This window comes from Phalacrocorax carbo, chromosome 1 (genome assembly GCF_963921805.1).
Source record: "Phalacrocorax carbo chromosome 1, bPhaCar2.1, whole genome shotgun sequence".
In the NCBI taxonomy this organism is placed as follows: Eukaryota; Metazoa; Chordata; class Aves; order Suliformes; family Phalacrocoracidae; genus Phalacrocorax; species Phalacrocorax carbo.
The window spans coordinates 186957883-186985874 of NC_087513.1; the positions used below are offsets into that span (position 1 = coordinate 186957883).

At 41.0% G+C, this 27992-nt stretch overlaps 1 protein-coding gene across 2 annotated transcripts; it reads left to right on the top strand.

The window, feature by feature from the left end:
- On the top strand, positions 1-27956 carry ITM2B (integral membrane protein 2B). 2 transcript variants are annotated; one of them, XM_064440867.1, is made up of 6 exons: positions 1-252; positions 17515-17643; positions 19761-19964; positions 21977-22087; positions 25800-25950; positions 27226-27956. In XM_064440867.1, the coding sequence occupies exons 1-6, from the start codon at positions 157-159 to the stop codon at positions 27312-27314; spliced, it is 780 nt and encodes a 259-aa protein (XP_064296937.1). In that variant the 5' UTR covers positions 1-156; the 3' UTR covers positions 27315-27956. The 2 variants fall into 2 exon arrangements, with proteins under 2 accessions (XP_064296937.1, XP_064296936.1); XM_064440866.1 differs by having other exon boundaries at positions 3-252; positions 19758-19964.
- Positions 27957-27992: the final 36 nt, after the last annotated feature.

Consider the following 27992-nt stretch of genomic DNA (forward strand, 5'->3'; position numbering starts at 1 on the left):
TCCTCCTCCGCCGCCGCCTGACAAGGGGACGGGGGCGACAGTCGCGGCAGCGAGGGGCAGGGGGGTGACAAGGAAGGAGACAGCCCTCGAAGCTCCGCCGGCCCGGAGCTTTTCTCGTCCTCCCCTCTCCTGCGTGCGGGGCGTTAAGGAGCGGCCATGGTGAAGGTGTCGTTCAACTCTGCGTTGGCGCAGAAGGAGGCGGCGAAGAAGGAGGAGAACAGCCAGGTGCTGATCCTGCCGCCGGACGCCAAGGTGAGGGCGGCGGCGGGGGACCGAGCCGACGGGGCCGGCCCGGCTGCGGGGCGGTGGGCGATCCGCTCAGCTCCGGCTCCGCTCCGCGCCGAGGTGCTGCCGAGGGGAGGGGAACGCGCCGGGGACGGGTTTGTTCTTTATGTGCTCTTTCCATCCCCTCCCCCCCACCGCCCCCCCCCACCGCCAGCGGTAAACCGCGGGCGGGCCGGCGGGGAGGGCTGCGCAGCGGTTGCCCCGCCGCCCCTCTCAGCTCACGCTTCTAAAATGGCTGACAGGAGAACGAGCTTGAAAGCATCGCTTCTCCCTACTTTGGGGGATTTTTATAGTGGTTTGGGTTGTTGCTTTGTTTGTTTTGGGGTTGTTTTTTTTTTTTTTTTTTTTTAAGCCTGACGGCGCTTGGGCCGCGTCCAACTCGGCTTTTAAGTCTCTTTCGTCTCCTTTACGGTGTCCCGTCCGCGGACCCGCGGCGAGCTGAGGGGACGGCCCGGCAAAAGGGGCTGCCCTTCGCCGGCCCACCGCGCTTAGGCGGGGGTGAGGGGTCGGGCTCGGCTCCCTTAGGCCCGGCTTCCCTAAGCTCGGCCGCCCCCGAGCCCGGTCCCGCAGCCCGTCCCCAGCCTCCGCCTGCGGTGGGGAGGTCGGGACGTCCCTTCGGTGTGTTGGGGTCGGTCGCGCAAGTTGTTTTGCGTGGAAAAGGCGGATCGTCTGTGGTCTTCACACCGCCTTTAATCCCGTCCGGCCGCACGGGTAAGTCCGGCAAGCTGCTTGCCGGCTGGCAAACCTAAAATGCTTGAAGGTAGGGAGCGCTTGGCGAGGGTGAAGTTGGCCGTGCTTGTGCCGCAGCGTGTTTGCAGAGCCGGGTGATGGTGTGTTACAGCGAACTTCGCCTTGAAACTTGGGCTAGTTTAAATAAAGGAACAAAGAGCTGCCTCCCCCCGCCCCGAAACAGCACCCAAACTCCAGTCGCTGTCGCCTTCCCTCCGCGTCTCCAAACAGCAACAAAGAACAAAACACCAACGGCCTTTGAAGTTTTTGAAGTGCAAAACTGCCCAGAATATAAAGGTTTTTGGTTGCAATTTCTGTGCTCCCGTAATCAAAACCAGTTTTTAATTAGGGGTAGCGTAATTTGCTCTAAGCTTTTTGAAGAGAGTGAAGACTTGAAAAAAGGCCAGCTGCACATAAACAGCATGCCTTGCTGTTTTCATTTGCTTTCACAATCTTTTGTGCATCAGGCCTCTGAATTACCAGATTGGATCTGCAAAAGAGATAGGGTTTATTAATTTCCTAAATCTTTGTGATGAAATTCTGCCTGGGAAGACAGTATCTGTTCAATTTTTAGCACGTAGCTGTGCCCCGGTGTAGGACTTGCTGTGATTTTGATGGGGCCAGGTTCTTCACTAGCAGAATCAGCTGTCATTTCAAAGCTAAGGGGGACTGTAAGATGTTTCCTAGTGACATCTTCCTGGTACAGCAAGTCGTGAAGTTTCACACTTCTACTGAAGGTACTGCGTTTATAATACTCGGACCAAAGTATTTAAGTCCGTAGAATATGTGCCGCAGCAAATGAGATGGTATTGTTACTCAGATTGCCTGCAGTTACGGGAAATCTGTTACATGATCTCTGTGCCTGGTTGTTCCTCGCAGGAGTGCCATTCTCTAGAAGGTAATAGATTCCCTAAGCTCAGCTTGAACTGTGGAGTTCCTTCCTGACCTCAGGTCTGGTGATCGCTTTGACACTGAGCACATAAGCAAGACACAAACTACAAGTTCCAGAAAATGAGTTTTTCATACTGCCTTGGAATCTAGATCGCCCTGCCCCGGATGATGTTTGTTTCCAGATAGCCTACCAATTTGGGCTTGTCGTTCCTACTGCTAAACAAACAAAATACATCTGGCTAATTGTACCCTGGGGAGCAAATCCTCCTGACCCAGTCCAGATACTGATGGAAGCCTGTTATTTGACTATGATTTCCATAATGCAGAGCTGTAAATTCTTGCAGCTGAGGATGAGATACAGGATCTGCCTTAACTTTGCCCAGGTCTTAGTGTGCATTGCTTGCCTAGAAATGAGACTTGCAAACATTTACTAACAAGGTCAAAAGGTGGTCTGGTCTCACAGTAGCTACTTATAAGTTCTTGCACTGTTATCAGGGGATGAACATGCCTGAACAAGGCTTAAAACAGTCCTAAAATTAGCATGCTAGGAATGGATGTTCTGTACAGATGACAATTCCAAAATCAAATAAGCACTCTGAAGGGGCATCAAGCCTTTGACATTCTCCTTGACACATTTCCATCTTTTCTCAGCAGAACTGCAGACCTACACCTACAAAATTCTCTTGAATAAGCTTTTTCTGAGCTTGCGTGTTCTAGAGCATAAATAAAAGCATTTCTGAGTACAGTAGCATCATCTGTAGCTTTAGTAGAAAAGGCTATGCAATTGATGCAGGATTAACAATACTGAAACAGATTATGTGATGTTGCTGTAGAGGTATTTGGATCTTCGAGTCTGTGAGTTTATTCTCAGATTTGGGACAGAAAAAGGAACGGAGGGCCATTGTAAAACTTGATACCTTTGAGGTAAATGCAAGATGCGGTCTTTGAACTTTGCCTTCTCTAATACAAATGCGTAAGAAACAAATCTTCCGCCCCCCGCAAGGAACTTCTACTGCCTATGCAGTTCTTTGGAGGGAAGGGGAAAAATAAACCACATCTGACAAATGTGTTGTTCATATCACTTCATTGCTGGAAAACCCTTAGCTTCAAGTGGGGTTTGAAGGCAATATGAGAATGTATATAGAAGAGTGAATTCTGGTAGACTGAAAAAGGGTCACATCTCCAAAACTGCATATATGGGGCATTTGTTTTCCCCTCTCCAGTATCTTGAACAGACATTGTTTCTGTAGGACAATAAGTAGATCTGGATCAGAAGCGTGAGCATGAAAAATATTACATTTTATGAAGCTTTCTTTTGCAAAGAAAGTCCTGGGAGGCATTCTGGACTGAAGTAAAAAAACCTTAAGAATGGAAGAGAATCAGCAGAATCACACATTCAGAATTCTATTATCAAGGACTTGCAAAGATTTGAGCAAGAGATTAGTAAGCCAGTTGATATTAATGAATAAAGCCAAATACTCTGAAATGTCTAGAAAATAAAGATTTTTGGAATGAGCTTTTCGCCTAGTTCTTTGACAGTCTTGTTCTGCTGCTTTTCCCAGCACAGTGACATGAAGACTGTCACTCTTGTCTGCCATCGCAGGATTAGTCTCAAGTAGATAATCTTCCTAGGGCTTATTAAAGAGTGTTTGCGGCTAAAATATGCTGATGAGGTGGCATAGAAATACTCTGATCTCACCAAAATTTGCCCATTAACCCCTGATGCAGATACCAATAGGAAAGCAATTAGGGAAAGGAGGAGAGGAAGATGCAAGAAGAGTAGGGGGATGTATCACGGGAACAGCAGCTTAAAAAAAAGCTTTTGTAGAAGGCAATGGTCTTAGGCATTGGAGTACACTATTTAAAAAGGAGTTTAAAAATCAAGAGTGCTGATCCTGGCTGTGCATAAGTCACCCCTCAGTATTATTCCATGTTGTGAAAGTGGCTCCATACTGTAGGCAACAGTTACAAAGCTCTGCTACTAAGGTTGGGGTGATACTTCTATGCCGTAATTATTGGCCAAAATGCAGAATACTCTTAGTGAAGGTTCTCAGGCAACATTTAATTTTCCACTTTGCTCATTGTCAGTACAATAGAGTATTTTATGACCCAGTTTCCCAACAAACAAACAATGTGTGGTATTTTAACATTTCTCCCTACAATAGATCTTTGGAGAGCCAGAGACGGTTCTGAGCATAGTTGAAGACTTCAGACATTTTGCAGAGTCTGTTCAATAGATTAAGTCCTCCCCAAAGCTCTTCCGGCTCTTAGAAACTCTCAGGCAGTTGCTCCCTTCTACCGAGGTAGGTGGGTAGGTGACAATTTTTTTTGTTTTTCCCCCTCTTCCTTGGTGTGCTCAACTCAGATAATCTCTACCAAATACAGCTTTGTGTGCGGAAGCTGTGGACTACACATACATATTATAGCTGAGTTTTGGACAGCTGTATCAGCAGAGAGAGTTCAATGTGAAAGTGTAAATGTTAAGAATTTTAAAAGCAGCAGCTTTCTGCATTTATTCCTTATGAGAACATTATTACTCCACACTCTGAAGTTAATCTTTTTTTTCAGTTTAGCTTAATCGTTTCTAAGGCATACTAAAATAGGCACTTCTAACACAGAGTAAGAGGGTCCACCTGGGAAATACTGTTGAACAACTAATGAGCACTATTTTTCCATGTAGAAAAACCCTTAAATTTTGTGTAATTCATGTTAGATGTTGCTGAAATAAAAGCATTAGCTTTACAGTTGCTATACTCTGTGTGTGTAAATACATGTAAATACTATATAACATCATTTATATATGTTAGTATACACACTAATAAATAGTCATTTGCTTACTGTTTTGCTGTCAGGAAAGCAGGTTTATGGGACACGTCTGTAGATGGGGTGTTTTGGGGTTGTTCTGTTTGCTTTTGGTTTCTTTTTTCATGGAGGAGCTTTCTTATTGACTTTATAGCCTTCCTCCAGCCAAATTTTCTATAGGCCTTCCACTAGTCACCACTGGGGAGATGCAACTAGGTCATTAAACGAACCAGCTTCTGCTGTCTGTCAGAGCATTCTGGATTAAGGCACAATTGTTTAAAAGATGGCCAGAGGTAAAAAACCCTAGCAAACTGAATCCTCTCCCCCTTCTCCTCCCTGACTTTGCTAAGATTTTAATGACAAGCCACCAAACCTCAGATGAAGACCCTCCAGTTTCAGGCACAGAGGGTACCCAAGATTCTGTTATTTATTTGGTTTTATGGGTACCTGCAAGCATAAATTCAGGGAAATTGTGTTCATGTAAACAAAATCTGTGGCAGGGGTTGTTCATGAGGAACTCTTCCGAAGAAAAGAAGCCTTGCAGCTGATGTCATTCCCTGCATCCTTTTACATGGTGAATCTGTGCTACTGGTTAAGTAGTGCAGCTTCCTGGAAACAAGATCGGTGTGGTCTTGAGATGTTTGGCTCCTAAAGCTGTTCCATAGTGGTTGCCATCAACTGAGAGAACAATAATAAGAAACAAACTTCTTTAAAAGTTTGTGGTGCTCCTCTGAAAATCTCTTGCTATTTTGAAGTGAGTTTAGGCATTTGGAATTAGGTAAGGAAGTTCAAAAAGTGATCTGGAAGAGCTTGTGTCATCCCCATCTCCTCCGTGACAGAAATGAACCTGTGGGACAGAGGGGTTCTTCTGTCAGTGGTCCGGATCTCGCTTCCTTTTCTGTTTCTCATCACTTCCTGACCTGAATAACAAATACAAAGCTTTGATTTGGAAATACAACCATTTCCCAGAAGAATGACATTTAATATTTCAAACAGGATGTATTCTACCAGACCTTTGTGATAACTGCTTCGTCAGTTGTTTGTACCATTAACATTTTTGGCTGGCTGAGCGAGAGCTGATGTCTGTACATTTCATTACAGCTTATATGGATTCAGTGCAGGGATGAGCGTAGAGACAATGCAAATACTTCACATTGTTCTAAATAGTTTCTCTTTTCAGATTAACAAACTTATACTTGGCTGAGGCCTCTTGCTTTAAAACTGTATTCAGAGAACCTTTTTTTTTTTTGCTTAACGTTGTCATGTGGCAAAGTCTGTAATTAGATGAAGCTTTATGTAATGCAATATCTAGAAAAACTACTCTGCGCTGTAATGTATTGTTAGAGTTAATGTCATAAATACTTCTCTTAGGTTCACTTCTGTCTTTTTGTGATGCAATACTCTCTCCTTTCTGATAAGCTTCAAGAAACTAGTTTGGATATTAACATTGCATAGTGGTATGAAAAATCCCACTTAAACAAACCAAAAGTTCTGCTCAGTGGGAAAAGCTACAGTTAAATTAGTTAATTTCTGAAGGTGTGGATCAAGATGAAATGATGAACTTCCCTATATAAACAGACATTTGAAAGAAAATGTTCTTGGAATCAACAGTATTTTCAAGGGAAATGGTTTTGACTCCTTGCATTATAATGAATATTTAATTCAACATATGAATGTCTATTTCAAGAAAAGTTTAATTTAAAAATATAATGTGTATATGTGGGTTTTTTCCTGTTAATTATTTTAATAAAATATTTACAGTTGTAAATGTAGTCTAAGAGTTGTGTTTTTATAGACTCAAATAAATAAATTTTCATTGTTATTTGTACGGTGTTTGCCATTTTTTTCTTACCAGTATTTTAATAAATGTTGATGCTAATGGTTATTTGAGGGCGGGGGTTATAAGAATGGTAAACATACTTGCCTCCAGTAATGTTTTCAGTTAACACTTCTGCAGTTGAAATTTTGGCATATCTGTAAGCATTATATATATTTTCTATCCAGTAGCCACTAGCTACAGGCACCAAATAGCTTACATACAAAAAATAGTTCTGTCTGTGACTCTCAGGAAATATCTTTGAAAGCAAATACTGCATTTTTAAGCCCTAGTAATTTTAAATGTTCTTTATTCTGTGCTTCCAAAACCATTATGACGTATTTCAAACATAAGAACTACAGCTGGGATAGGTAATGGTGTGTTCTGTTAGCTAGTGCATAGATTCTTTTTTTTTTCCTCCTTTTCTCCCCACCACCCCATTTATGCTATGATTGACAAAAGTTAGCATCATCTCCTTTTGTCTCCTGATCCATATGAATAATACAATGTTAATTTTCATACTATTTATGTACTGCTTTTTATCCTCAGTGGAAATTACTTCGAATCTACAGATGAAAAGCATGCTAATTTATAAAAACTCAGATATCTGTCCTAATTTTACAGATGTGGTAAACCAAAGGAATTAGATAATTAATAAAATTGAGCTCTGCAATGAAGTCAGAAATGGTTTTGCAGCAGACATCATGTGGCCTAGGTTTTGGACCACAACGGACAGAGAGAGACTCCAGCTTCTATTGGAGTGATCCACACATCATCTACAAGCAAGGATCCTTTGTGCAACAGCCGTACAGGATTTACCAGAAGAAAAAAGGGCAAAGTAATATTTGCCCAACAGTTACTATAGAGGTCATGGAAAAAATAAGTTGATATCTTGTTTGCCCTTTCTATGTAGTGTTGGGGTGTGTGTATAGAAATATTTTTATAAAGTTTATATATTACTAAGAATATATATATTTTATATATATATACACACACACACAAAAAAAAAACAAAACCCAGAGGCATTTTAAGAGTGGAGTTCCTTGAATGCAAATCCTTGGGTAATTTGTGGTTGTCTTCCTCCTCGGGTTCGGCAAACTCCTGCTTTTGATGACAGATTTCTGCTGGTTTGAGGGTAGAACGAGACTGGAATGACTGTAGAAAAAGAGCTATGCTGGGGAGATGATGTTGGGAGGGGGCAGTGACCTCTGGGGTGGATCTTCCATGATTGCTGAATCATGAAGGTCTATTTATTTATTTTGAAAGATGTAGTCTGCATAGAAAATCATTGCATTTACACATTTGAAAATGCAGCACCCTTTGCAGGGTGGGAGAATGAACATGACTTTTTAAGGCTGCTGCACAGTGCAGTGAGTTGTCTTGCCTAAGATTTGCAGTTTTGGGGAAGTTCTCTTGCTGCCTGGTGAGGTGTTTGAACACTGTCCGCCGTCTGTGTTTCGGCAGGGTATAATGCAGCCAGGTGCTGGGTACTGGAGTGTGCGCTCCACTTCGGGCTTTGGATAGTGTAATTGTTGTGAAGCCCTTCAGATTGTTAGAACAGTTTCTTCTAGGAAGAGGGCATACTTAAATGTAAGCCTTTCAAGGTCAGCTCTTCTGACTGATACTTGTAAGTGCTACAATTAAAAGCTATTCTGTATTTGCATGTAGAATGGCTTCCACACGGAGAACTCTGGTTGCTCTACAGGTACTGTGCATCTTAGTTCATAATACATGTATAGCAAAGTTTGTTTGTTTGAGGACAGGGCTGCTGTTCAGAGGGAGCCCAACAGGCTACAGTAATGGGCTGAACAAAACCTCATGAGTTTCAGAAATAACAAAATGCGAAGTCCCATACCCACAACAGACTCACCCCTCCATCAGGACAGGCTGGGGACCAGCTGGCTGGGAAGCCGCTCTGCTTGCGAAAGACCTAGGGCTCCTGGTAGGCAGTCAGCTGGGGGCAAGTCACTGACGTTACTGAAGGCCGAGAGCTTTCTGATCCAAAAAAAAAAAAAGACCGACAGGCTGGCATGAGTCCAGCAGGGGCCACTGTGATGGTCAGGGGCTGGAGCATGTGGCCAAGGGAGAGGGGCTTGTTCAGTGTGGAGATGAGACAGCTGCAGGGGGACTTCACAGCAGCCTCCCAGCACCTGGAGAGGTGACTGAAAAGACAGCAGCCATAAACTGAAAAAGGAGAGCTTCCAACTGGATATAAGCAAAATATTTTTCAGTCTGAGGAGAAATGAATGCTGAGCAAGTTGCTCAGAGAAGCTTTGAAGTATCAGTCCTTGGAGGTTTTCAACACCTGACTGGACAAGAGCCCTGAGCAACCTGATCAGGCTTCAGAGTCCACTTTCCTTTTGAGCAAGAGGTTGGACTAGACACCTCCCGAGTGCTTCTGTGATGTTAGATTCTACTTCTGAGAGAAACTGAGACACAGTGTTTGTAGCTTGCTTGAGATGACATGCCATCTGTGGCTGAACTGGGAATAGAGTTATTAAATTCTGAGGCTCAGTGGTGCATATGTGCATGCTAATGAGATCTCTTGGGTGAGAGAGCCATCACCGCTTGGGAAAATAGCCTTGAGAGAAATCTAGGTTAAATTCGCATAGCGTTCCATCATACTGATGTCTGAGATTCAGGCAGTCGTAGGGAGAAAGCAGAGAAATTTCAGACTTAAGAAGCGAGCAGGATAAGGAAGAGACAGGAACTGGAACAATCAAGGTCAAAAAGGTAATTTGGTATTGATCCATTTAAAGTGGAATAGGAACCTTCTCAGTTCCTGTTTTCAAACATTGATCTAATTCAGGATGAAGCTGCATTTAAGGATGAATACTGCATTTAAAGTTATAGATTTATTTAGTGTAGTTTTAGAAGTATGGTAAATGCAAGTCGATTATAAGTCAAAGAATGCAGGTGGGGGAAAGGTTTTATTTAATCAGTGTGTAAAAATGAAGTATTTTTCAAAACTGGACAGTTTAATGAAATGCCATGTTTGACATGCGGTAACCATAAAGGGGGTAGTGATACTGTTTTCTGAAAGCAAAGTGTATTCTGAAAAAGGTCCCATATAACCTCTTAGGTTTGGGGTTTCTCATTTTAAAAAAATAAACATCCCTCTGGCACCTCTTGCCAGCTATCTGTGCAAGCTTTCATCTGTGTGTTTTGGTGTATGGCTTGCAAACTGTTGCACCAGAACACTTCTCTCCTTAAAATACTTGAGAAAAATAGGTGTGGAATGCAGAACAAATTTCCATCATTCTAATTTATGAAAATGTATAGTGAATTCATCAACATTTATGTATAATATAAAAAAACCTGGTTCCCACCACCTCTTCACTAGTCAAGCTTATGAAAACTTCTTGTGTTCAGTACGATACGGTTGCAACTGTGGATCTCTGTGGCTGTCAGCGGCACAAGAACTTCTGAATTCAGTGTCCAGACATTTAAAGACAACTTCTTTTCCAACTGTTGTAGGTTTTGTTGGAAGTTTCATAATAGGGGCAAGGGTAGGGGAAGAGGCAGAAGAATCATAAAGCCCCAGGTCAAAGGAAATAAAGGATGCGTGGAGCACAGCCCCAGCACTCCTGGATGTACTGTTTTTTAAATGATATATTAATCCTCTCCCTGCATAGTGTAAGTGTTACTTACAGACAGTAGGTGTTTTTAAATAGGTGTCACAGAATCACAGAATGGTTGAGGTTGGCAGGCACCTCTGGAGGTCATCTGGTCCAAGCCTCCTGCTCAAGCAGAGCCATCTAAAGCCAGTTGCCCAGGACCATGGACGGATGAGTTTTGAATACCTCCAAGGATGGAGACTCTGCAACCTCCCAGGGTAACTTGTGTCAGTGCTCAGTCACCCTCACAGTAAAAAACTATTTCCTGATGGTCAGAAGGAATGTAAGATGGTATAAAGATCCTGCTGTACTAATTGCAATACAGAAAAAGAAAGGAGGGCAGTCCTTAGCTCTGAGTTTCACTTACAGTGAAAATGCAGGACAAGAGGCACCGGAGTGTTGGTGAGGCAGGCTAAAGATATAGCACTTCTGCCCAGTACCTCTTCCCAAAAGTGTAGCACACTGATGCACTGAACAGATTATCTTGTAGCAGTAATGAAGGGAGGAAATGGAAATAAGGTGTGCCCAGTGCTCTGCATATAGCAGAGACCAGAGAACTGGGGTTTGTGATGGGGAAAGATGCAGGGGGCATAGACACAGGATAAGAAGGGAGTTATAGGAAGACTTGAAAGCACTGGGTTGGTGGTGAGAGAAGGGAGTTGGGGAGATCTTGGATATGGACAGAGAAAAGAGGAACAATTTGGGGAATGCAATGTGAAGAATAAAATACAGTGTCTGGTTAGTTGTGTAATTGCTGCAGACAGCCTGGGCTGAGGATATAGCCAAAACCTGCATGTGAATCATCTGAAGAAAGTCCTTGCCTGGTCTACAAAGATTGAACTTTCAGGCCATTTAAATAAGTGTGTTTGGGTTTGTTTTGTTTTGCTTTAGTTTGTTTTTTGCCTTTCTTCCACTCTCTAGTTCACGTAAAAGTAAAGCTAACAATAAAAATATTTTATTGTTATTGGTAGTATATACCACTTGGTAATATATTACCACCTGTTACAACACTGCTCCCAACTTTAATCAAAGCAGCAGACTAAATAGTTACAGGCTTCTTCCTTCTTTACCGTCCTCTTTAATTGTTGGCTACTATCAAGTTTTGTAATCTCTTCAGAAGTTGAAGGCATTGTTTAGGTAAATCAGGATTACTCACATCAGTTAAGAGTTAGAGGATTACGCTTCCAAGACACGCTTCTTTTATTGTCCCTCTATTGTGTCGCTGTGGGTGAACTGCTGATTCACATCCTTCACATTGACTTTACATTTTTAATTTTCCTTGACTTCCTCAAGAGAAATTGAACTCTTCATATTCCACCATGTTTATCTCAAGTTTTATTTCCTGCTCCTCTTTTCTCACCTGTTTTCTGATTTGTTTTTGTAATCCCTTCATCTCCATCTTTCCCAATACATGCAGCTACCTTCCTACCCACCAGCACTGATTCCCTTTTTAAGGTGATCTTGAGCTGGCTGCTTATATTAATGTTTTTATTCCATGATGGTTATAACATTTGAATAATGAAATGAGTCATTTGACAGACACCTAGTTTTTTAATAAAATGCCCCCATTATTTGGTGAAAGGTATCATTCAACTAGTATCAAAATGACCTTGTACTTTGAACTTTGGAAAGTTCTTGGAATGTATTTTCTTCTCGCTGCTGGATTTCCTAGTGCTGTATAACAGATCCTGTATTTACAATATTCTTTTATAGAACATACACAGATATATTAGAAATACAGGAAGAGGTTAATAGTACCAACTGCCTAATAGGTAATTCTAATTAATTAATCTCCTCAGTTATCCAGGCTACGTGACTACAGCAAGCAACACCAGAACTAAGGTCTGGTTTTTATGCTCGTCTTTAGGCAGAGAGCCTTTGGCCAGATGGATAAGTCCCTGTCCATCATGACAGAAGAGGAACTGGCAGTGCTGCCACAGAAGGGTAGCAGTGTTCAGATATCAACTGCACATAAACAACCATAGCTTGTTTTCAGGCTTCATCATCTGGGTAGAGAGAATACGTCACTCCTTGTGATAAGCGAGAGGTCTCAGAAGCATCTATTGTATAGACTCTGTTTTTCCAACTAGCAAGTTAAAAGATCATTGTACTTAAAATTTAAATTTAATTTTATTAGGAAGCATAAAATCGCTGCTTGAGAGGCAGATCAGTACAATGGCCTTCCAGATTCACAGCATCTGCCAAGTGAGGAGCCTTGCAAAAGCCTGCCTGAATTTCCCATCTGCAACAAGTAATAAATAGAATACCAGGCTTGGAGCAGTCTTCAGGCAGGAATACCATGGGAGGAATGCAGAGCTCTTTCTAAATTAAGTTCATTTTAAATTGACTGTCTTTTGGGAGGATTTTCTACAGATGTCAGATTTACAAGTCAGAGCAGGCGAGCCTGACCAACAGAACTCAGTTTATACAACCATTGGTCAGTATTTTATTTCAAGACTTTTTAGCCTCCCTCATTAAAAAAACCTTTTAGGGAGTCGTCATTAACTTCTCATTCCACTAATTGAAGCTGCAGTTGGTCAATATTTGCCTTTAGGAAGCTCAGTCTGTCCCACTGCATTCTGTCCATCCATGTGATCTAACTGGCACTGAAAGGACCTTGGAAGAAAACTCTTCTGAACAGCTTCCAGCCAGTTCTACCCACATGAATTGGAAGCTTTTATGTGTTTGTGTGTGTGTGTGTGTGTATGTGTATATATATGTGTGTGTGTATATATATATATAAAAAGATGTTATTCTCAGATGCATAATTATGGATGGTTTGTATATTATGCTGTGGACATTTTTAGTAATATTTGTAATACTCAGTAATACTCTGCATCTGGTTTCTCTGTGGATCAAAGGCTGTGTGTTGGTTCTGAAAGAGACTTCCCCCTCCCAAATTTATTTTTATTGCTATTGTATCTATTTTAAAATTTGGGCCATTATCTTTTGCATAGGTGCGCAACGATCATACAATATTCTGGACTCCTCACAGCATATCCATCATACCTGGCTTAGGTGCATTCTTATCTGATGAATTCATACGATTTTTAAAAAAATCATATTAATTGATGTGTCCTTAATTCCTGCAAAGAAACAAGGTTTGATGATCTACACACCCATTTTAATATGAACTAGACCTATGCCTTGTAAGTTTTTAGACTGCTTCACTTTTATAATGTTAAAGCAATTTTAGTCTACTATGTACAGCAAGCCACAAGGGGAAAATCTAAGTAATTACCAAGTCTAATTATACGCATTTGTGGCTCAGTATTGGAGTTTCTTAGAAGAATTTTGTGATGTTACGCCAAATGTGAGTTTGGTCCTTCTGAAATTCAGCATTTATTTAAAGGGAAAAAAAAAAGTAGCATTAAAATTAAACTGAAAAGAGTGAGAAAATATGTGGCCAGTAGCCATTAATAACTGCTAATGGTTGCAGGTTTAGGGGTTATTACCTTTTGGTTTTTTTAAATCCACTCCAGAACAGTTAATGCTAATTGTTATAAATATGTTCTTGGGAAGATCTCTGTAACTGAGAGTTGCTTTGGTAAATAATTTGAGGTATCATTTGTCCATCTCCAAAGTGTTTCATGGTTCCAGTAGCAAGACACCACAGGTTTTCATTAGCTGCTGCGGTCACTGATGAAGGGATCTTTACTCAAAACTGCAGTCATTTTGCAACATCTTTGTGAGAAGACGACCGGTGTTTAATTTTAACACTGTAGGATTTAGTATACAAGTGGCAGAGAAATGTTTCTGTTTCATGTCTTGTCCATGGGAAACAGGCTAATCAAATGTTTTCCAGTTAGAACAATCAGCTCATCAAGGGAAACAAGCGAGTATTGGGTTTGCATCCAGTTCCTCCTAAGGCATTTTGCATCAGAGAAGATGAGTTCTGTGGCATCATCTTAAGGTTCAGGATTCACCAGGGAGTTGGAAGTACACGGGGCAGGCATGAAGTAGAAGAGGGGAAGAAAATGACCAGAACAGCAGTGATGAATTATTGCTGCTCACAAAAGTAGAGAGGCCTATTTTTAGAGGTCAATCTATACCTCAAGTACATGATGCTTTCTTTTGTCAGATACCTCTGGCAGTGGAAAGCTGACCTAGAGAAAAATTAGTCAGCAAGGCTGCAATCTCTTGTTGTGCTCTGGCTTCAGAAGCCGGCGCCACTATCTGGGAACAGTGTGTGGTGGTAACTATGTGGGGAGAGGTGCTAATTCAGCGCTGTCCCTCTTAGTGGGGATCTGCTTTCACTTAACATTTTTTCTTTCAGAACATGTGTCACCTGGAAGGAGGGTGGGCATCCGTGGTACTTTCTTCTCTTGCAGTGCAGAGGGTCAGATTTATATAGCAAGGGATGAATTATTCTTTTGGGTTGATTCAGCCCGGACTAAGGTGTCATGGCAACACTACAAAAGCTTGGACAGCTACTAATAAGAGTATAATTTAGCATCAGTAGGTTATTTATAATAATTTAATTTAAGGTCATTTCAAACTGCTTGATGGTGTACTTGTACTTAGGTTTCAGATTCAGAAGAGGAAATCGATTCTGTGTTCTGCAACGGCATAAATGTTTTCAGTGTTACCTAATGCTTGTGGTTCCTCTGTACTGAGATGCAATACTTCCATGGACTGTCCTAAGCAAGAGGGTAAACAGGGCTTGAACTCTTGCTCTGAATTTGGTGTGCTGTTTTCAGTAGGCTATGGACAAATCAATGCAATAGGCAACTACAAATACAGAATGTCTTAGTGTGCCACCAGAAGGGATGCCTTCAGAAATAATAATGATAAAATTTAGCTACTGGTGGAGGATAAAAGAGTTGTATTAAATATACTATATACATCTGTCATCTCATATATCAAAGCAAAATTATTTAGGGTGGAATACTGATAAACTTCTCCTTCAGGTAAAAGTTACTTTCCTTTTTCTGATTATTTTTGTGGCCTATGTAGAATTAATTTGACATCAATCCTCATTTCCAGGTAGGTGTTCATGCTGTGTATGCCTTCCGCACCATTTCCCAGGTGCATATTTTGTAAGTCTTTCTGATGTGAAAGTGGAAGAGGCAGTTATTTCACTAATGGATAATTCTGCTTGGAGTTAAAGAAAAGGGAGGAAATAAAAGCAACGCTGGGAAGTAATAAAGATACTCTTTATATTCTTCACTAGGGAATATTTTGGCATTGCATCCCCGAGCCAGTTTGCTATCTGTTTTTCCGACATTAACCTAAACCAGTTTAAGTGACAGCTATTTTAAGAAATTTCAATTGGGTGTCCTTTATGTGTTGAAGTATCTAGGGAAATAGTTACCTAACAATACGGGGCAACATAAAAATCCTTGTTTTACCTGATTCAGGTTTATAATTGAGATGATTTATAGAAGAATCCACACTGATTCTTAACCTGACCTGGAAGTTAATTAGATTACCATGGGTATTATGTTCTATTCTCAGTCTTTGCAAACAGCCAGGTTAAAAACCACACAGCTAGTAATCCTGTAATTCTTCATGCTGAATTCCTTAAATAATTAGTAAGGTAAAAACTTAGAAGTTGTTGGTTGTCTTTTCATTCTGCTTTTTCAGTCCACAGCAACTGTTTTCTAGCCACTCCCACTTTGCCTTATAATGTATCCCAGAAATGTTGGTTGGAAGGGGTCTCTGGAGGTCATGTGGTCCATCCTCCCTTTAGAAAGAGGATGGTTGCCAAAGCAAGATCAGCCATGGCTTTGCCTAGTTGAGTCTTGAAAACCTCCAAAGAGGAGATTTCACAACCTGATTTACTGTGGCAGTTTGCAAGGTAACATAAAACAAAATATGTGAAATATCTTTGGAATTCAACTCTAAATATTTTTGAATCAGATTTTGGCAGCTGTTGCCTGGCAAAGAAGCTGCATTGCCACTTCTGTATGAAAGATAATTATAGTGTACCGTAAAGGTGGGTTTCACATCACCTAATTTTAGCTCATATGAATTAGGTACCTCGTTTGTTAACCAGGGAATCTCCCTCTATAATCAGTGTAAAGAAGTCCCTCCAAAAGACTACTTCTCCCTCTCAGAGATGGCTGGGGTGAATCTTTCTCAGGAAGAGCCTCTTTTTCTCCGCCATTTACAGGTTGGGTCCCGTTTCCATTTAGTGTTGGACTTGCTTAGATGGCTTTGGCCACATGAGGGGCATTCCTTCACTACTGGACCAAGGCAGCATGCAGACGACGCCCACAACTTTGTTCAGTGGGAAATCGTTTAATTAGTAAATACTGCAAAAAACCCTACGAGGCAGAACACTGACTGACAACCATAGCTATCAGTGGCTTCTCAAGTGCTTCTTTCATGTTCCTCCTCCACTTTCTGGTTTGGGGTTTCTTGTTTATTTGGCCGTAATATTTTCATCTTGGTCGTCATGCTACCCTGTTGGGGTTTTTTTTTGGGTTTGGTTGCAAAGGGGTAACGAATTGCTTTGTATTTATTTGAATTCTGATATTTTCCCAGGATTATCATGGCTTGGAAGAAGGTGACTCAAGGGTGGGGGTTTTTTTGGTTGGTTCTTTTTGGGGTTGGCTTTTTTTTTTTGGATTTGAGTTATGCAAACACTTGGGGGAGGAAAGAGCATTGTGATGCGGCTGATAAAGAAGGGATTTTGCAAGAAGTAGTTTATTGCTTAGGATGCCTGTGGGGACTGCATGGTTATGCAAACTAGTGCCCCAAAGGGGAAACATCCTGTCATTCCTTGAGCAGAACATGCACAGCAGATAGAGTGAGGCATTGCCAACACTGTCTTAGAGCAGAAACCTTGCTTAACTACAACTTACAAAGCATCTTTTTTTCATTCTCACTCTTATTTTTCTGCCAGCGAAGAGGTGGTAAAGCCTCATTCTTCCTGATGGAACAACATGGAAAATTATATATTTTGCTGTTCTTACTGCCTTTGATCTTTTGTTGATGCTTCAGGTTCACTTAAGTTGCATATACCAAGATAAAAAAGAATCTGACCTTTATGAATTGACTTCCTGACTCTGCTTTTGTTGCATGGAGGTTGCCTGAGAACGGATATTTTTCTGTCTGCAATCTGTAAAGTGGCTTACTGTGTGTTATTAGGTATCTCGGGAGATTTTGTTATATTTTTGTCTTCCTTGAGGCTTAAGTCTGCTGATTTAGTCAGTTAACAGTGATCGTTAGTACAAGTTTTCCTAAACCTCAACTGAAATAGATCTGTTTTAAACTTTACCAAATAAAATATGTTTCCAAACAAGTGCGGTAAAGTGCGTATAGCCTTTTCTGATGGATGCAGCGTTTGTACTTGCTGGGCCTGAACTCTCTGCTCTCATATATGTCTTCGGAACAGTGCGTTGAAGGTCTTTCTCCGATGTATTGCAGGACCCTGAGGATGCTGTGCCTGTCGGGCAGAGGAGGGCCTGGTGTTGGTGCATGTGCTTTGGATTGGCCTTTATGCTGGCTGGTGTGATCCTGGGCGGTGCCTATCTGTACAAATATTTTGCATTCCAGGTAAGTCAAATACATTTTGTTGTGGGAGAGTTGTGTTTCTCTCTGTTACACCTTATATTTAGAAGAGGGAAGAGGAGCAACAGACTAAACCAAATAGCCTTTCTACTTTTTTTCTTTCCAAAACTTCAGCTTTTCTAAAGACAAAGTGTATGGCCTGCCCTGAAGTTACCTTGCAGCAGAGGAGGGCAGGAGCAAAGCTGGTAAATGAAAGGGAGCAGCACTTTTTGAAAACCTTACTTTGCAGAGAAAGGATTATATCTAAATAAGACTTGGGTTTAGGAACCCCAGTGGTGTCCCAGATTTTCACCTGCTCTCTCTCCTGTTTTGCAGTGCCAAATACTGGAGGTGCCTTAACCCCTTGAATGCCTCCTTGTTTGACCCCAGATTTCCTAGATGCACGCAGTACTGCTAAAGCACAGGGAAGGGACTGCTTGTCAAAGCAGTGCAGTGACTCTCCTCCTTCCTAACCTCCACAGGGATAAGAAATACAGGCCTGCAGGGGACTTGAGTAAAGCACAGTCAACGTGGTTAAACATGCTCTGTCAAGTCTAATCCACGCTGACAAGATTAGACTTCTGACAAAATGTATTTTCAGTCTTTAACAAATGGCACCGCTGCAAGAGGAGCCCTGTGAAGGCAGTGGTGCCAGGGAAGCACAGTGTTTACCTGAAACATGGGAGATTCAAGTTAAATATTGTCTTCCTCGGGGGGAATTGTCACTGGGCAATGCTGGATGTGCTGGGCTGTTGCCCATGTGGTGCGAGCACACCCTCCCGCCATCAGAAACTGCCGGGGTTGCAAGATTCACAGGGTCAGAAAGGGTGAGTATAACCAAAATGTGAATCCTTCTAGCCCACTGGTTAGTGCGTATAATTATAAGGTAGAAATTCTGTGTTCTTGCCCCTGCTACCAGGATTATTCCACCACCCCCACCACCCCCATTTTAGTAGCTGCTAATGTAGAAGGCAAAGTGATTAAACATGAGAAATTCTAGCTAAACTTGCAGTTTATAGTTTCTGGTTACCACGTTAACCTAATTTACAAGGGAGTAGTAGTGTTGCAAATGATGTTTAAACAGCATAGCATATCTTGGTGGATTAACAAGCTCAGAGTAGCAGAAGGCCTGCTGTATTACTAACACATGCTTCATCTGTGCTTAGCACTGCGGTGCTCCACCTTTCACATGCCAGCTAGCTGAAATGGAAAGTGTTTTAACTGAAACCTGTGGTACTTTTTTATGAGTCAGGTCTGGGTTCAAGGAAACACTCAGGGATTGAGCTAACGTTGCACTGAAGACATGTTTTCAAGGTAAAACTGTAAAATTGATGACCTGTGCATATGCATAAGTTGTATGTTTCTAAAACTATCTGACCTATAAATTTGGTATATGACCATCTCTGATTCAGGACTTTATTTTACACTTCTCTTAGGTAACCTACCATGTGTACTGTGATGGGCACAGATTGGTTGTTTTAAATTCTTCTTATTATCTTTTTGTCTTTTACAACTTTTCAAAACAAAAAATAATTTATTTTAGAAATGGACTTTCAAAACTTCTGAAGCCTTGCAAAACTAAGCAACTTCACAGAATAACTGAGGTTGGATGGAAACTCTTGAAGTCACCTGGTCCAAGCCTCTGCTGCAAGCAGGACCAAACACAGAGTTAGATTTGCTTTTCAAAGGTGGTTTGGATGATCAGTTTCAATGACTTAAACTGTAATTACTGACTGCAGTTAAATAATAATTTAATAAAAATAATAATATGCATGCATATAGATGTAGGAGCTTCATTGTCTTTCTAAAAATAAGATGCAATGTGCCACAGATAATGGATGCAAAATAGCAGACTAGAATTTAAGAACCTGCTTTTGGGATCCTGTTTTCCTTGAATTCAAGGGAAGGGCTCCCTCTGGGTTCAGTACAATCAAGGTTTTACCCATGGTCCTGCTGCAGATAGCAACTGGCTCCTACTCTGGTGTATGAATCAAATTAAAGGGAAAATATTTCACCTAGTCTGATGAGTTTTTCTTCTTCACAGTGCTTTGAGAATACTAGTTTTAAACTTCTAACAAGGCTACTGACGTTTTTGTTGCTGGGTTGTTTTCTGTTTTTAGCAGGGTGGTGTGTATTTCTGTGGAATAAAGTACATTGAAGACGGCTTAAGTTTACCTGAGCCTGGGGCAGAGGCTCAGAGTGCCCGCTACCACACGATTGAGCAAAATATTCAGATCCTGGAGGAGGAAGATGTTGAGTTTATCAGTGTGCCAGTCCCCGAGTTTGCTGATAGTGATCCTGCTGATATCGTCCATGACTTCCACCGGGTAAGAAATATTTCTGAAGAAGTTGAAAGCATTTAAAACTTGAAAAATGTTCCCCCTCAGTCATCCTGATAAATGTACTCCCTAATTATTGTGGTGGGGAACATGGAGGGTGGAGGAGGCAGCAGAAACATTTTGATTAGCAGCAGGCTGCAAGCAATTATTAACCGGGCATACAAAGTACAGCGTTATACAATCATCATGAGGTAGTTTGTAAACCACCATTTGCAAATACGGTTCTGTTTTTAGAAATGGAAAAAATCTTAGAGCTATTTCCTTTCCTTAGTATGAGAAGTAAAGAGAATATAGTCCTTGCTGTGTTAGGTCCACCGAGCCAGAATTTGACCAACTGCTGTGGTGCCGAGGGAAGTTTAGAAAGGGCTGTCATGGCTTTGACCTCGGCTTGCAGTGGTTGGTTGTGTCTGATGACACTAGGTATGTTCAAGCACCCCCAGAGGTTGCATAGCTGAAAAACCCCAAAGCAGCAGCAGAAAGGGAAGGAAGCGACCAGCTGACCAGCTGTGGAAGAGAACTCGTTTTCCAGATGCTGTAGGAAGCCAAGCAGAAGCTCAGTTTTCCTTGTGCACCACGGGCTACTGTGATTCCTAAAGGCACTGAACCAGGGTACCAAGGCACTTTTAGCTGTTTCTTCCTTTTTTTGTAGAAACAACTTTGATTGATAAGAATCGTGGTAATAAATTTTTGGTAAGGCAGTTGACAGGCCTGCAGCTCTCTGTGTTAATGACAGAGCTGTAAAACAATTAGAAGCCCTTCTTTTCTGTATCAGCCTGATGGAAGCTGTCTGATGGCAATGAAATGTTCTGCAGCTGGTTTTCAGGAAGCTAAATTTCTGTGAACATTTGAAGACTACTTTGAACAGCTTTTTTAAGCAAGGCTGAAAAAGAAGAATAGGGAAGCGTCCTATTTTTTTATGCAAACTTTAGAGTTTCAAGTTTTCCAGGGAAACTGAGTGCTATCTATCAAATATTCATAACCAGATTTGGAGGAAAACATGGCTTGCTAGAGCTATGTAATTTAAAAATATTCCTGAATATATTTAGGGAACTTCTGTTAAGAGTTAGAGCAAAGCCTCTAAAGAGGGAAAACCAGGGAAAAAAAAGCAGTATGTAAGAAGTGAATAAGAACAATATAGTATTAGAAATTTACTTTTTCATTTAATGGGTTAAAGGCTTTGCTGTAAAGGTCAGTGCAAAGATCATCTGCCACAGGCACAGCACTACTCACGTGTAATGAGATTAGTTGCACTGATGATTGTTGTCCTGGTACTATTTGGACTGTTGAGCTCTTGGAGCTCAGTATTTTATATAGGTCCGCAGCCTTAGAGCTTTCAGCAGTTTGAGATAATGTCTTCTTTAGCAAGAACATATGCAGTAAAACACAGCTCAGTGAACAGAGCTATAGGATATATCAGGATAATTCCCTGGGGTTTTATATCTCTTGTTTTATCAAATACTGGCAAATATTGCATTTCAGGTACTGTAAAGATAATAATTCAGCTGTGAATAATCATTAACACTTCAAGTCAGTAGTATTTTTGAAAGTAAAAGGATTTTTGTTGTGTTATCTGTAACAGTATTTTTTTCCTTCTATATTTTGTTCTTACCAGCAGCTTTTCGCCTTTACACTATAATGAAATATAAAAGCATGGAGATCAGAGCAAGATTTTTGCCCTGTTGTTTCAAAATGCAGGCACTAGGAATAAATGAATACTGTTCTTGATTCCCTAGCAGCTCAGATGCACCTTTGTAATTTCATTACTGTAGTGCATTTGAGCTACTTATAGCCTGCTGCCTTGCACAAATCCCTGTCATAGATTTAAACTGTCATCAAGGCTGCATCTACCTACCCTCAAATTGGAGTTTGTTGGCCAGACTTTATAGTGAATAAAACAATAATTTGAAGTACAACACGAGGCAATAGGAGTTTAGCAAAGTCTGTATGTGAACTTCCTGATGTTCTTGTTATTTTGACTAAAATAAATATTTCCTCAACAGAGACTCACTGCCTATCTTGACCTTAGCCTGGATAAGTGCTATGTGATTCCTCTGAACACTTCAGTTGTTATGCCACCTAAAAATTTCCTGGAGCTGCTCATCAACATCAAGGTATGGTTAAATCATTAAGTAATTTGTTCTTAAGACAGGGAAAAAGGAGAATTTCCCTCCCCGCCCACTCAGAACTCTGACATTCCCACAGGTGCATGTGTTAGAAAGTTAACTGGTCACTGGAGATCTTTGTGAAGAGAGAAGAGAGTCTATAACCTTCTTAGTTAATCAGCTACAATCACAAAGGAATTATTAATTCAGAAGGCGGCAAACAAACCTGATTTTGTTCTTTGATGTTACAAATTTGGCTGACGAAATAACATGAATGTAGTGTAGCTACAGTCTTTGATAGTAGTCTATGTGTTTTTTAATTTATAATCCATTGTGACTAAACTTTCCATAAAGCATGTATGCACTGGACTAAAACTGGTTAGCTGAGAGGCTCGAAGCAGATACACTGGGAAATCCTTTTAACACGGGCACTGTTTAAAGCATAGGTCCCTAGGGTTGGCCCCTACTTTGAACTGAGCCAGTGGCTTGGGGGGTATGTACGTGAGGTATGTCGGATCTGCTGTGTGTCCTCAGGCAAATCAGATGTGGCAGTACGTATGATGGACTAGTGCTGCATGCGAGTTCATGAGGCTTCCAGCAGCAATATCAATGGATCTTCCTACTTCCAGGCAGGTTTTGTAGGAGTGATCAGCATTCAGATTGTATGATTAGCAAAGGCCATTTAAGCAAGAGGGTTTTTAGTACAGCCAGATTCCTGGTTCTGCGAGCACCAGACCTTCAGAACAAGATTCGTTGCCCTTAACAGCAAGGACCATGGAAAGGACTGAGATACCACAATCGCTGATTGAACATGAGTTTTCAGGGTAATGTTGTGGGAGCTCCTAATCACTTCCCAGCAGGGTTTGATAATTGAACGCTACTGCCGGGCTTGTGGTGCTGGTGCTGGCTGGCTTGTTGCCACCACGGGGACACGCTGTTCTGTTAGTAGTAGTAACTGGGTGAAACGTAATGGCCTGTGAAATTGAGGAGGCCAAAGTAGATAATCTTACTAATTTAATATGAATCATCTTTATCTTTTTTGGTAACTCTTACATACGTATGCTCTTAATGCAGATCTAAATAATATTTACCTTGTTTTCCAGCTTTCTGGTTTCTTTGCAGAACAGCAAAACACTCTGGGTGGGAGAGAGGTGATAAGCTAACTTATGTCTAGGATTTGGGGAGAGTTTTAAATTTTTGTTTTTACTGGGCTTCGTAACTTTAGAATTGTTGATATAATCTTTGGGTTTGCATCTTTCAAACAAGGCTTTGGAATTAGGACTCCAGGAACAATTTTAGCCATTTCTGAGTGGTTCATGTATATAAAAAAATTTAATGCGAAAAAGGACTTCACAAGTAAGTCCTTCGCTGCTTTTTTGCTGCCTATTTTGAGACTGGCTATTTAACCACACTTTCATTTCCTGTACATAAGGATGAGGTGGTGTTTGTAAAACTCAGTGACCCCATATTTTTTTACTTTGTGTATACTGTTTTGTTTCCATTTTTAGTTCACACAAATTCCATTATTAAAATCTGCAAATTTCCTAGTTTGTCATTAGTACTAAATCAAATATGTTTGGTTTACAAGTAAGAGGATAACCAGGCATCACACATTTAATTGAAAGTCTGTGCAAAAGCAAACCATTTTGGTCATTGTCCCCAACAGTGAGTGCCCTAATTTTATGAGACATCTGTTTAATTCTCATTGTATTAAAAAAAAGCTGTGGGCATTTGTTGTCTCAGAAAATCAGGCTAAACGTTTTGTAACTGAAATTTGGGAAACTATTCTGCGGATGCACAAAGTGAGTAAATTTCTGGTCATTCTGCAGTTGCACTGGTTGCTCAAGGGAAAAAATGTGTGAAATTAAAGTGCTCGTTTTGTTAAAATGAGCTCCAAATACATGCAGAGGGGGTTTTATGAAAATGAAAGTGCTCTGGACTGTTTTGTTTTTTTTTTTTTTTAAAAAACCCATAACCTTAGCCTAAAAACCCACATTTCTATATATTGATACTGTTTGCTTGAATATGCAGGCAGTGAAAGGCCTCCTTTCCTTGGGAAACAAGGCTGAAACCCAGGTATATATGTTGGTCCGCCTCATTTCCGTTGTTGAGCCAACTGGCCAATTTTAACTGAATGCGATGCACAAGACGTCTCAAAATATGAGGATAAGTGCGGCTATGCTGGATACCAGCGCTGGGTAATTGCTCCTGCAGCAGCTGGGCAGAGGAGATTCCTGCGCTGAGCTCCTCCTCCTCTTGTGCCCCCAAGGAGGGCTGAGAAGGCCAGGTCCAGGGGGTGGTCCGGGAGGTCCCAGGAGGTCCTGCGGTTTGGACGGCATGAGCCCAGGAGTGACCTTGCAGGCTGCCCCAGGTCCTCAGCACCAGTGCTCACTCTGCCAGTGCCCTGCACTGCAGCTTTGCTCTGGGGCTCCCTTTGGGCTCTCCCCTGAAATTTGAGAGACCAGGGTTAAGATACAGTAATTTACAGTAATTTAATTTCTAAATAATGAGTGGGATAATTTGGGAGTGTGAAGTCTTCCAAATTCTTACTTAATGAAAACAAACTTGCTCTTGTTTTCCTCATAGTACACGCTGAAGAATATTTTCTTAATTTTAAGTGAGTTTTACACAGTCGTTTCTTTACTGAAAAGAATAGCATTTAATCAGCTTCTCAACATGTCGCTTGGACTGAAAAGGCAGTCTTGTTTTGCAACGGAATTTTCAAGTTGTTCATTGTCAATAAAAAACATACTGGTCTTTCACCACAGAAGCTGAATTTGTTTCCATAATAAGTGATCATTTTATTTTTAGAAAGCAAGCAACACTTTCTCTACTGCCCACACTAACAGGATTTCATAAATGAAGTAATATTTCAAAAAAGTTGATGATTATTTACCAGTGGCAGTATTAGGAAATTGGCTGATAGCTAAGTATGTGCATCTTCAGCTGTGTACAGTGAGGTGTGCATGGAGCTGGATTCCTTCATCATTTCAGCTGTGGCAAAGTAGCACTGAAGGGACTAGAAAAGGCTTGGGAAGCCTTCGCGTGTCGTCACGGCTCTTCCCTTTCTCAGTGTATTGCCTTAAAACACCCGATATAACGCTATGGCTTTCTAATACCTTTCCGTATAAACATCTGTGGGAGTTGCCTAATAACTTATGGGGCTAGATGGTCTTGTCTTGCATTTGGCTTGAGAGTTGCGACCCGCGCTGTGAATGTGTTCAAGGCTTCCCAAACCCCACGGGCTGCAGCTGGGGTATAGTGCAGCTGGTGTGCTACATCAGCAAGAGTATCTCCATGTAGAGCATGCTTCTGCCAGCTCCTATTCGGGAGGAGTTCCCACTGAGGTCTGTCGGGCTGTTGTTAATTAAGTGAAAACTCTGAATGATAAGCGCAGGACTGATCTGTGACGGTGGGTGCTCCTGGAAGGAAACACTTCTACTCTGCTAAAGATTGACGTTACTGTAGCAGGAGCGCGGTGGATGTATGCATCAGTGGAAGTTTCGTGACCCTTTTGAATATAATTGTTACATGTTTCTGTAGTGCAATGCAGTCCTCTTTGCACATGTAGAATAAAATTCTATGGGTACTACATATTTCGAAATAATTCAAAGAAGATATGTTGCAGCCGTGTTAAAGAAACACATTGCAAAGTGTTTCATGTGTGCTTAGACCGGGAAGAGATGGCTTTTGACGGAGCTGTTACATTTTTGTTCGACAGGCTGGAACATATTTGCCACAGTCCTATTTGATTCATGAACAGATGATTGTTACTGATCGCATTGAAAATGTGGATCAGCTGGGATTCTTTATTTACCGCCTCTGCCGTGGCAAGGAAACCTATAAACTACAGCGCAAAGAAGCCATGAAAGGTAAACGTTCCTCCTGCGATCTTTTGTGTTGGCAGAAAGTTCAGTGCTGCTTGAGTTCAATAAATAGGCTTGATTGTGTTGAAAGGAATGACTCTTATTGAAGTCAAGGGTTGCTTATTGCAGTAACCGTCTCTGTGGGCTTAAGTACGTCTGGTATTTTCTGTGTAGGTATGGAAATAAGTAATTTTGTTTTGCAAAAGTCCTCAAGGCCACAGTGTGCTAGGAGCTGCTGGAGTGTGCGTGTATGCATGGGTATGTTTTCTGGAGTTCAGGCTTTTACTGATGCTTTTCTTTAATCTTGTTTCTTGGCCCACCCCCCCACGCCCCCCAAGCAAAAAAACCCTTCAATATATGAGAAGCCATAGCCTTCTAGTCCAGGTACGGAATTGCAGGTTCTTCTTGTCATCAACGCCCTCTACAAATTAGTCCGTGTCTTCCTATTTGCATCAGTGACTTGTGGATAAAGGGTTGTTTTCATAGGAGAGTTGTAGCACTTGGTACTCCTTCATGGACAGTATTTAAAAAAAAAAACATGTGGAAGAGTCTTGACAAGCTATTAAATACTGCTGTAAGATTTTCACTCAGATCTTACTCAGGGTTGCTTTTTTTTTATTTAAAAACTGATGTGCAAGTGCACACTGAAGCGGTTTAATTGCTTTAGTTATATTGTTGGACCTGACTGCTTGGGAAAACAAGGACAAGAAGTACATTTTATCAAAATAATTTAGAACAGTGTTTAAAAATGAAAAGGTCTTAATAGCAAAATCCAATTCAAAATTCAGTACGTTGGACCTGTGGTAATAAATGACTATAGGGTGGCAGTGAGCATTAGTTTGGCTCAAATTGGGTTAAATTTTTTCTCTGATTCCAATATATTGTTGTTTAAATACTACTAGTCCACTCTTTTTGCCTACAGCAGTTTATTCCTTTGCTGTTCCCTCTCTCACGTCCCCACAAGCGTTTTTACAGACCCACAGGGAGGGAGATCGGGAACTGATCTGGGTTAAAACTAGCCAGTGGGAGGTTTTGGCAGGTTGGTTTTAACTAAACCAGTACTAAGATTTGGTTAACCACACCTTCAGAATCATTGCCCGCTTATTGGTTTTCTAAATACGGATGTGTGCCTATGTGTGTTTCCTCTGAGAGGGCGATCGAAGAGGGGTAGTTCTGATTGCTGGTGACATCTTACTATAACAAATGTAAAACTGTTAAGTCTCTGATGTACCTCATCCCCTCTTCTGTTTACCCTCCGTTGTTCTTTACCAACACAAACAGGAATTCAGAAGCGTGAAGCCGCCAATTGCCGAAAGATTCGACACTTTGAGAACAGGTTTGCTATGGAGACGCTCATCTGTGAACAGTAATGAGGAATATTACCGTTACAGGAGACTTAAAAAATACAGTATGACCCCACCCTTTGTATTGTGTGCAGTGATTATTTTTTAAAATCTTCTTTTATGTAAGTAGTGGACAGGGCTTTATTGCTGAACACCTTCCATGCTTTTCATCTCATGATACGTGTAAAATCAGTATGTTTTAGGTTTTTTTTCCTTATTTTCAGGTGTGGTGTTCTTCTTATATTTGAATAGCAATTGTATAAAGACTTAGTTGTTAGTGCATTTCATGTGATGAATATTGAATACTAGGAAGAAGAGCAAGTCTTTGAAATATCCACCAGTTTTTAATGAAGTAAAATTGAAAAGAATTATTAATGTACAAATGGACTGCAAGAGCTACTTCTAACTGTAATATTACCTGCTATATAGTTTGTTACAGCATATAGACAAACCTGTATTTGACTGTTCCTAATAAAGTGCAATTTGTTTTGTTTTTAAAATATTGTCATATTTACCTTTTTAGATTGATTTCTGACTTGATGCTTTAAAATGGCAAGTGTTTGCTGTAACAATCTTTTAGAAAATTAAGAAGTAACTTATGTTACTAACTTGTATATAATCCATGTATGTGCAATGGAAAATAAACCTTATAAACCTGTTTGTCTAAAAGTCTTGTGTTTTCTTTTGCTGTTACTAGGTTTTTTT

What these genes read in the sequence shown, in the direction of transcription:
- ITM2B (XM_064440866.1), top strand. Translation starts at nt 157, where the DNA reads ATGGTGAAGGTGTCGTTCAACTCTGCGTTGGCGCAGAAGGAGGCGGCG. An exon ending in AGCTGCTCATCAACATCAAG is followed by an intron (nt 22,088 to 25,799) that starts GTATGGTTAAAT and finishes TTTGTTCGACAG; the next exon opens with GCTGGAACATATTTGCCACA. An exon ending in GCGCAAAGAAGCCATGAAAG is followed by an intron (nt 25,951 to 27,225) that starts GTAAACGTTCCT and finishes CAACACAAACAG; the next exon opens with GAATTCAGAAGCGTGAAGCC.